At 52.7% G+C, this 9,742-nt stretch overlaps 2 protein-coding genes across 2 annotated transcripts; one reads left to right on the top strand and one right to left on the bottom strand.

Moving 5' to 3' along the window:
* Positions 1–1,145: 1,145 nt before the first annotated feature.
* DICSQDRAFT_171163 (uncharacterized protein) lies at positions 1,146–5,834 on the top strand (the record flags this gene model as incomplete). The annotated part of the gene is made up of 15 exons (XM_007366808.1): positions 1,146–1,425; positions 1,503–1,691; positions 1,752–1,866; positions 1,914–2,231; positions 2,292–2,679; positions 2,731–2,757; positions 2,810–3,063; positions 3,118–3,149; positions 3,213–3,526; positions 3,583–3,739; positions 3,789–3,850; positions 3,901–4,118; positions 4,174–4,869; positions 4,921–5,339; positions 5,398–5,834. 15 exons carry the CDS (start codon positions 1,146–1,148, stop codon positions 5,832–5,834), a joined length of 3,906 nt encoding a protein of 1,301 aa, XP_007366870.1.
* A 190-nt stretch (positions 5,835–6,024) lies between these two features.
* DICSQDRAFT_155779 (RabGAP/TBC) lies at positions 6,025–9,218 on the bottom strand. The gene is made up of 13 exons (XM_007366807.1): positions 8,036–9,218; positions 7,951–7,974; positions 7,792–7,888; positions 7,637–7,732; positions 7,499–7,582; positions 7,376–7,439; positions 7,215–7,316; positions 6,979–7,100; positions 6,744–6,915; positions 6,463–6,668; positions 6,349–6,403; positions 6,224–6,291; positions 6,025–6,170 (listed from the first exon to the last, which is right to left on the bottom strand). Exons 1-13 carry the CDS (start codon positions 9,099–9,101, stop codon positions 6,068–6,070), a joined length of 2,259 nt encoding a protein of 752 aa, XP_007366869.1. The 5' UTR covers positions 9,102–9,218; the 3' UTR covers positions 6,025–6,067.
* Positions 9,219–9,742: the final 524 nt, after the last annotated feature.

The raw sequence follows: 9,742 nt of genomic DNA, 5'->3' as shown, positions 1-9,742 counted from the left end.
ATATCGCAAAACGACGGCATATCGCTTCCGAGCTAAAGACGGGTTTTGGTGAGCCTCATACTATTGGTGATCTTGACGGCGAATTGGGTCGAATCTGTTGAGGGAGTGATTTAGAGCTACCTAATATTATTGAGAAGATGCTGGGTCCTATTGTCAGGGAATCGTATAAACCTGCTCTCGAATAAAGCGGCTGGTCGGAACTCGAATCTTACTCATGAGTAGTAGAGCGCGACAGCATGGGTCGAGATTCTGATCCCTGCGATGCTGTCCACATCGCCTGAAGCGTGTAGGCACTCGTTTGCGATGCTTTTACTCATTGGAGTCAGCACATGCGACTAGGCAATTGTCGACATCGGTCTCGGAGGCGCCAGAGCCGAGAGGGATTGTGGCTGTGCAATGCATCATTTGCACGGCCCGCCATAAAGTTCAACATCACGTTCTTTCCATCTTGTTGAACAAACCCTTCAAGTCTTCTGGCCGGTATCGCAAGTCAATCGAGTCCTGTGATCTTGTCTCAGGCAGCTCTCTAGCCATAATCTGTGTCCGGCCGTGCACGATCACGGAATATCGTCCGTACATAGCGTGCACCATCATGACGTTGATCTCTTCAAGTTGCCGTGCCGGGTGACCCCTTCCGTCCGAGAGTCGCAGCTAGTGTGGCGGGTTCCTCAGGAACGCGTTCTCATGTAAGTGAGATGAATGTGGCACTCAATTGCACGGGTGCACGCTCGACGCCTCGAGTTGATCGGACGCCGTCCCTGTCAGATCTCCCATGTCAACTCACGTCATCGCCCAGCTTCGAGGTATCATCCTTCCCACCGAGGCCTCATTGACCGGAAGCTGGCAAGCTATGTGGTCGTTGAGGCAAGAGTGGGAGAATAAGCCTAGTTTTGAGAGGTGGTCGTCACTGTCGGACAGTGGGGGACGCGATGATCGAGGTTGTTGAGTGCTAGGACGAGCTATGTAAAGATGGTATGTAAACTATGGTTGTTGATTGATCGAAGATGCACAACTGACAAACTCAGCTCAGGTGCCGTATCAGAACGCTCGTCTTAGCTTGTGCACGTTGGTCTTTTGAATATAGGAACCCCCAGCTCGCTACTAGCTGCGATCCTTCTACCCAGCCCCCTTGTTTGACTTGCGTTATGGCGGCCTACAGGCCGCTCCCGACACCGCGCGCAGAAACGAAGCAAGCCTACCACCTCCGCGGTTCCGTAGCGGTGGGGGCTAGACCAGTGCCTTCGCCAGCCCTTAGTACTGGCATCTCTCCGACTTACGACCTCTTGGACGGTTACTCGGAACCAGACTCCGCGGACATCAAAGAAGGCCTAGGGAATGAGGCCCAACCGAAAGAGATGGATAATCCGGAGCACCGTCAGACGTGGAAGCAGATCGGCGACACCCACGATGGACTCATTGCGCAACGTCGGAGGGAGAAGGGAGATTTAGGCGAGTAGTTTGCTTTGCGCCCAAGGTACGCTAAAGCTGGACACGTTATACAGATAAGGAGTCAAACCACGTATGGGAGGGATCAGTTGCGATAGTTGCCACTCCCGACTTCTCGTGGAATAGCTCGAACAGCTCGAACGGCGTGCAGGGCATTGCGAACAACACGAATGCGTTCTTCGATAGGATGCCCATGCTCATGAAAGCTCTCGACAGTATCGCGCGAGTCCACGCTTTCACTGGAGGTAAGATATCCAATCGTCTGCATGTTGACCCAAGTGCTGACAGATCGTCACCTGGGGTAGTGGCCATCCTGACTTTCAAAGTGGTCTACGAGCTGGAGTTGAAGCGAAGAGACAATAACAAGAAGGTCCTTGCCGTGTATGGCGAGATGAGCGATATGATGGCTGCGCTAGTCCAGTAGGTCTTCCCTCTAGTTTCATGCACTGTTTCGCTGACGATGCTAGGCTGCACACAATCAAGAGCGAAGAGGAGGTTGGGCCTGATGGTGTTTCTATCAAAGCTCGCATGGAGCGCCTGCTTGAGCGAACAGCAACCGACATCAGGGAGTGCGCGAATACTTGCGATACCTATCTCAAGAAGAAGCCTATCGTCAAGATCCTGACATGTCCCAGTTGGGGTACCATTCTCTGCAATCTTTCTGCCGCCTTCCATAAGCGTCGCGCCGAATTTGAGTTCGCGCTCTCGATGCATACGGGCTTGGATATCGAAGCCAACGCGAAGCTGGACGAAATAGAGGGCACGGCACAGCAGACTCAGGATAGGTGAGCGGTTCCACGTCGCGCAGACAATCTAGTGGGGCTGAGCGTTGGAGCACTTGGCAGATTGGACGACATGTTGGCTTACTTCCACACGGCTCTGTCCCCAGAGTACGAGGACATAGCGGCTCGCGTCAGGGGCAGGGGCGGACTTCAAGCAGTCATGGACAACGAGCGCCTTCTCAGGGAGCTGATTCACGAATTCCGTGGAGACGTGGATGGCACGTTAGATATCCGTGGACGGCAGGATGTCGCATTCGACATGGAAGAGTTGAAGTTGGAGCTGAGGGAAGATATAGAACTGGCGGTGGAGAGAAATGCCCAGACGTTCTCACGGAAATTTGAGATGCAGCGACAGCAGATTGTGGATGAGCTCGCCAGAGTAGTCCATCGAGAAGGGGACCGTGTCATCAACGCGATTCCGTCTCGGCCACATGACAGGATTATCGATCCAGTGAGTCCTTTTCCGGTGTTCATTGAACTTAAACTGACACGCTATGTTGAGGATTTGTACGCAATATGGAAAGAAATGGTATGTCATCGAAGCCTTATCGCTCTCGAATCACGATGTCAATAAACTCTAGGGCTGGCGTGGGAGCACGAAAGCGCGTCACTTCGTACTAGCATTGCGAGATCATTTCCGCGAGAAAGAGGAGGAGAAGAAGCGGAACGATAGAATTTATGTTCTCCGCACCAAGAAAGAAGACGGATGGGCGTTGGAGTGGATCAATGTGACCAGATTGCAACCCATCGTCGAAGCCTTCAACGACGACGCATCCAACTTCATCACCGTCTCAGAAGCCAATGAACTAACAACTGCTCGCCCAAGAGATTGGAGGTAAGACATATGCTTACCTAGTGTTCATTGCCTACCAGCTTACAAGACGCACAGCCTACTTCACTGGCTTGCCTACTGGGCGATTGGTGGGTCCTCCGAAACTGGCTTTGTCTAGCTATGCTAAACGGACGTGCGGACGTACATGGCAGGATGGCAGATATCTGCTACGATGTATCGGGACAAGATTTATAACCTGTTTGCCAAGATGTTCTCGCTCAAAGCTCATATCCACCCAGCCGTACGCAACGTCGTCGACACCTACCTCCACAGCGTCTGGACTAGAGTATCAGAGTTGACTTCGTCTATCAGGCCTTACTACCCGTTGGAGGGATTACGAGAGAAGTTCCAGAGCTACATCGATGACGAAGAGCAGCGTCTCCGCGAACGTTTGGAAGCGGTCCGGTACGACATCGACGCCATGGACACATTAACTCTTGTCACCGGACCCGGAAGGATCGAGAAGGTGAGCTTCAGTATTTACATATGTATGAAGCATAATCCAATCGTTAATTGCCTCAGTATGTCTTCCCGATCTTGTACCTCCTCCTCAAGAAGGACTACGAGGTTATGCGTATTGCTCGCCAGAAAGTCATCAGTAGGGTTGAGCTATTGGACGCTGCCAATACGGTTCAATGGGTTCTCCAAGCCGTCGAATTTCGGTACAAGGACCTTCAAGGTGACTCGATCCTTAGGAAACTTGTGATTTCTGTTCATGTCCCCTCCAGACATCTTCAGACAACAGAAGCTCGATCCACGACAGCAGTTCAAAGGGTTCGCATGCGGTTTGGTACGCAATATAGTGATTTGTGCCCTGAGACACTTCCTGATCAACCTTAGTTCGAGCATTGGCGTAATTCGGAAGGCCTATGGAGCCGCAATATCGAGTTCCCTAACGTCGTGTATAACGACGATGGGGAGGCGCAGGACATCAATTCGGACGATATTCTGAACTATCCATTGGACAATGACGACTGGTTCGATCCGACTGGATATGATGCGCCTCGGTTCTCCCCGACGGAGAAAGACATGACGTCGAAGTGGCCTCTTAGAGCCTTGTACGTGACATGGTTGTCCTCTTGCTGCATAGCTGACGTAGCCCTGGGTGCCTAGGCTTGGATCTTGGTCTGGATTCATGTCCAAGGGAAATTTGTACCCCTGCCAACCCATGCTTTCCATTCAAATCCACGCCGTCGATTCGATCCGCTTCGAAGCTACTTCTCGTACTGCAAATGGCACTGCTTATCATCTCCAGGGCAGGTATATATCAGAAGTGGATGGTCGTATCTGCTACACTTTCGTGATTAAGTACGCCACTCGCTTTGCGCCCCTTTACTTCAGAGGGTACCTCCACGACAAGGACAGGACATTTTCCGGAACTTGGGGCACTTCTCCCGAAGCGGCCAACTCAGAGTCGAAGATTATCAAGCGCCAAGGCGACAATCATTCCTCCCTGGTCGTGGGTTCGACAGCAGATCGCTTCGTCTTCAAGAGACTACCGGCCGCGTACATGTGCTGCCGGCCGGATCCCATCGAATTCCAAATCAACAGACCTCGTGCGCTGTGGAGGTATGCTACAACCATAGTCCGCGAGCTGGTCAGCATGCGAAGATTTTCGTGGACGTATTTTGAACGACGAAGAGACGATCGGAAACGCTACATCGAGCTACTGATTCGCCTGAACTACGCGGAATTGGTCGAAGAAGAGCTGATGGAGCTGGCGAGGATACGGAAAACCCTCACGACAGCGGACGCGAGATTATACGAAACCCGATACCAATATGAGCTTCGGACTACTGCAATCCATCTGTAAGTCTGACGTACATCATCATTAAATGGACTGACAAAAATCTCGCGTAGCGACGTCACCTGTGACCATTGCGAGAACACTATAGTCGGTTCCCGCATAGTATGCCTCGACTGCGACTCCAACAAAACTCTTAACCTCTGTGACGACCCGCGGTGTCGTAGCAGCGAGATTGATGTCGAGAAGCGCCCCGACCTCCCTGCGCCCCATCTACCGGGTCATGCTGTCTTCAAGGTCCGCACAATGTTACATCTGCGTGAGTTTGGAAGGATGAATCAGGCAGCCCGAATGGCACTCAAGAGCGCGCGGAGGACGTTCAACGAAGTCACAGAGCTTTTGACAGACGAGGTGTTGCAGAATCCCGCACTTCGTCGCCAAGCTCGGGTGAAGAAGATCGCTCAGGCCAGCTTATCATGTATCATCTGCAGAAAGCAAGTATCGAAACCTTGCTGGTACTGTATAACTTGCGAAGGTCAGTAACTTGAGTATGTATTCATGCGTCTGCCATGTTCTCACCATCTTGTGACCAGATGACGTCTTCATCTGTCTTGAATGTGATAAAAGAGGTTCCCTCACCGTCGGCGCGCACGACAAGTTACACGCACTTGTTCGCTGCCAGGATGATATCCGTTACGGTCCAATGAGCCTTGACCAACGTCTCGAGCTAATGGACCAGCGCTTCACGACCATGGAACATCGGTTCGACGCTATGGACACCAGGTTTGATGGCATGCAGAGCAGATTCACCTCGTTGGAGAAACGCGTCTTTTCGATGGACGACAAGCTGACGCGGATGGAGGAGATGCTGGGCGCGATGTTCGTCAGGTCGACGAATGCCCAGTTTACCTCACGCCGAACGGGATCGGATACGAGCATCTCTCCAGCATGGAATGGCTTCTCGTCTCGCACCCCTCAGGCCGCTAAACCGTACCCACGACCTTTACCTATACCGTCACCATCACCATAACTAGCCCGTGTCGTGCCATGACTATACTATGACGGGCGCTGCAGTGGGGTACCCGCCCATTTTCCACACGCGATTAAAGATACCATGCTGCCATATCATTATTCTATGTGAATGCTGTGATACTCAGGATACATGCATGCAATGAAGGAGACCAATACAAGATTGAACACCGATGACAAGGAGAGACGGGGCGAAATATGCAATGAGGTGATACGACGAATGGGTCGGTGCTATCAACTGAAGCGGCTACTGCTGTTGCTACCGCGCTTGCTACCGACGAGCGAGATGCGGTGGGATGACATCGCGTCTTCGCTTTGATGCATTGCTTCGGCGTAGCTAACGGAGGGCGGGTAAGTACGGATTGATAGAAAGGCGGCTGAACTACGCACAGAAGTTTATACCGCACGAGCTCGGATTCGAGTTCTTCATGCCGCAGGCGCGCCATAACGAGCTCGTTCTATGAGTGAAACAGTAAGGTGGCAAAATTCAGTACCAATGATCCAGATGCACTCACCAAGACCTGACAGTGCTCCGTATTCAGCTGTGCCATAGCAGACTCCAGGCTGTTCCTTTGAACACAGCTCGAGATTAGCCCCTCACTGGTCACGACATGGGAAAAACGACATACACTTGTGCGACAAGCCTTGCGTTGGTGTTCTTAAGGTTCTCCATCTCGAGCTTATGCGCATCTCGCGCGCGGACGAGCTCCTCGTACTCATGTGCGTAGTTGTCCAACATAAAGGGTGTAATCCTCAACGAGATTGCGTCCTGCACGAAGTCGTCCACGCGGTATCTAACGTCCGTTGGTGCCTGACCTGGTATTACAGGGCCGATCTGTGAAGGGAGTTGTCAGATGAGCAATGCGTCCGCGTCCGCGTACAATGGATATGGAGGAGGGAGATTGCATACCTGGTATACATCGAACACGCGCTGATTCAGGAACTGGATCAGCTGGTCGAACTTCAGCGATAGCAGCGTCGCCTCGTTCTTGCTCAGCAATGCCATGCTGAACGCGAACATTGCCTCAATACCGCTTGCTAAACAGTTGTCGTATATTCGAAAGACGATCTCCATCGGGAACCTGTCGGAACGACGACCAATCAATGAGGCTCACTAGTCGCAAAGTGGCAGAGGCGATACATACCGATAACTGAACATAGTAAGGAACCACTGCGAGCAGTACATGCTCGCCTTCACTCCTTGCCGCACAAAATGTAGGTAAAGCACGGGAAGGACTTCTTCCAGTAGTCTCTCAAACTGATTCCCCTGGTCAGATGGGCGAATTATCTGTGTGCTCGATGGTAATTTACCTGAAACTACGGAGACGAAGCCACGTCAAAATTTCCTTTCTATTAGTTGGTAATAATCAGAGGAGCTCACCAATCGTAGCTGCAGCCTAGGCATTTCCGGAAGAAAGTGCCCCCGAAGATCGTATGAATGCATCAGTCGGACGAGCAGGCAGAATGCTTCTTCGTCGGGCATCTATAAGGATGCAAACAGAATGAGGAACCATGCTACGATCGCGACAGTTCGAGACTTACGTTGAGGAGAAGGATTGCAACGATGAACGGCAGTCCTTGACAATAGCCTACTTGAGGATCATAACTGGTCGACGGCTCATCACGAGGCCACGCTAACAAGATAGGGGAGTACTAGTGACGCACAGTGAATACGCTTTGAGCACATTGAAGAGGTTCTCTTGTCCGATACCATGGCCATCCGTGAAGAAGGCATGATGTGGAAACGTCCTACACTATGGTCAATATCGCTCGCGGCATTGGGCGTGCAGGCCGGATACGTACCTCCCAAGATCGCGTTGTATTGATTTCTCGTGAGGACTCGACTCCTTCAGTAACCGGAGGTAGGTAGCCTCTAGTTCCGGATCCTTCGATGCGGACCTGGGGGAAAGGTCAGATGTCTTCGGGATTCTCGCACGATACATTCTAAGCACGCATACATAAGCTGCCAAATCATACCACGAAGGGTCTGGGGAATGCCTCGTTCGATCGCCTTTGCCAGCCTTTCGGGATTCGCCGCCGCGAATCCTTGATAGTCTGGATGATCGCACGCACCTCAGCAGGGTTATCAAGTATACGTTTTGGGAAAGGGCAAGTACCATTCATGACTTCGCCCCAAAAGTCTATATACAAGCAAGACGGTTACGGACGCATACCAATGGGAGAGATAACAACACGACGCACCCCAGTCCACAGCCTCTTCCGAGTCCTCCTCAGCTCTCGCCTCCTCGTGCCTCTGGTAAAACCCCTCCTTGATGGCCTGCGTTCCCTGAAGACTGCTCGGTCGTGATCGTGTCTCGCCCTCTTCAGCTTCGCTGAGCTTCGACAAGAGGTACGGAACGTTGTTCGCGGAGAGGATCGTCGAGTTCGACGCGGTCTTCTTATGCTTCCGCCAGTCGTCCACAAGCGTGCTTTCTTCGGATCCTGTGCCCTCGTCGACGGTGATTAACTCGCTGGAGTTCACAGCGAGCTTTATCGGAGTAGCTAGGCTTTGCCGCGCGCTAAGAAGGACGGTAGAGAACCGGGTTTCGTCGTCCGTAACTTCGGACGCCGCGACTGAGTCGCGTTGTGAGAACTTGCCCTCGGTTTCAGTAGGCGAGAGGAGAGTATCAAGAGGAGCAGGGGCTTTGACTTCATTTGTCGTAGGAGACGCCGCAGAGACTTCTGCTGAAGCCGCGTCGCTGGGAGGTGCACTAGACCCCGTAGACTGATGCGCCTGTGAGGGACCCGCCAGCACCGTTGCTGGCACTGGAGGCTCTGACAACTCGACTGGTGCTGAAGGTTTGGAAGAGGTTTGAACGTCTAATGGAGGAGGGACAGGTGTTGCCTGAGCTTCGGCGGGCGATAGTGGGATGCTGGTTAATTCGGGAGACGGCAGAGACTGAACCTTGGCCTCGGCTGTACCAAACGACTCCTCCGCATCCGTATATTCCGAGCCCCCCGCAGAGTTGTCAGCCGGGATGTTCGCAGTTGTCGGTTTCGTGTCCGCTGAAGTTACCGTTTCCTCCGTCGCGGTTTCCGCTACCGCCGACAAAGGCTCGGCTTTCTTCTCCTCATCGTCCGCGGCTACCTTTGCCAGAGAAAAAGGGGGCTTCGTCGCGACGACAGTAGGAAGCTCCGTGGGGGATGTCGGCGTAGAGACCTTGTCAGCATCGGGTGGCGGAACCTCGATGGCAGTCGTCAGGAGAGTCGGTATCGGCTTGGTCGCATTGTTACCCTCAGCCTGTACCGAGAGAGCCCCTTCGGACATGGCGCCTGCGTTGGAGAGTCGACAAATGTATGCTCACCGCGGCGCTGCACCTGAGAACGAGAAGGCCGAAAACAGAGAGGAAGCAGTGGGAAGAGACAGGTGGCAAATGATGATCGCAGGGCGGTCGCGTTGTGGAGGAAACGAGCGAGCAGACGCTCCAGATCCTGCGATGCCGGCGTCCAACCCACCCAAGTGCTACTTCCCGCCATCACCGGAGGTCCTTGATACCCACCGACGCCCGCCTTCAGAGCCCGAGGACGCATGCTCATTCCATGAAGCTGGAAAGCGTGCATACTGGTGAGTTCACTAATTAAGCGCTTCTCTATGTTTGTACCAAATTTGCAGAAGCTCACAGCGCCCCTCGGAGTCAAGTAAGGAGAAGCACGAAGCGTACTTAACAGTTGATGCTTGCCAGTTGCCCAGATCAGCTTCTGGCCATGACTCAGTGTCGGCCTCTATAATTCGTACCATTGCCATTGTATATGCTGTTGATGCGGCAGCTCATGTTCATTGAAAGGTTCGTAGCTCGAAGCTGATGTATGATCTCCACCACAGCAAGTCAGTGAATCAGCTTAAGTCACATTCGCCTCTTCGCATGACTCTGCCTGAGAGGTTGGCCTCATTCTGAGCATTATGTTCCG

The sequence above is a fragment of the Dichomitus squalens genome, assembly GCF_000275845.1.
Source record: "Dichomitus squalens LYAD-421 SS1 unplaced genomic scaffold DICSQscaffold_20, whole genome shotgun sequence".
NCBI classification, from domain to species: domain Eukaryota; kingdom Fungi; phylum Basidiomycota; class Agaricomycetes; order Polyporales; family Polyporaceae; genus Dichomitus; species Dichomitus squalens.
This window is presented reverse-complemented; position numbering and strand designations above follow the sequence as displayed.

What these genes read in the sequence shown, in the direction of transcription:
- DICSQDRAFT_155779 (XM_007366807.1), bottom strand. Translation starts at nt 9,101, where the DNA reads ATGTCCGAAGGGGCTCTCTCGGTACAGGCTGAGGGTAACAATGCGACC. An exon ending in ATACAACGCGATCTTGGGAG is followed by an intron (nt 7,583 to 7,636) that starts GTACGTATCCGG and finishes ACCATAGTGTAG; the next exon opens with GACGTTTCCACATCATGCCT. An exon ending in CGGAGCACTGTCAGGTCTTG is followed by an intron (nt 6,292 to 6,348) that starts GTGAGTGCATCT and finishes TTTCACTCATAG; the next exon opens with AACGAGCTCGTTATGGCGCG.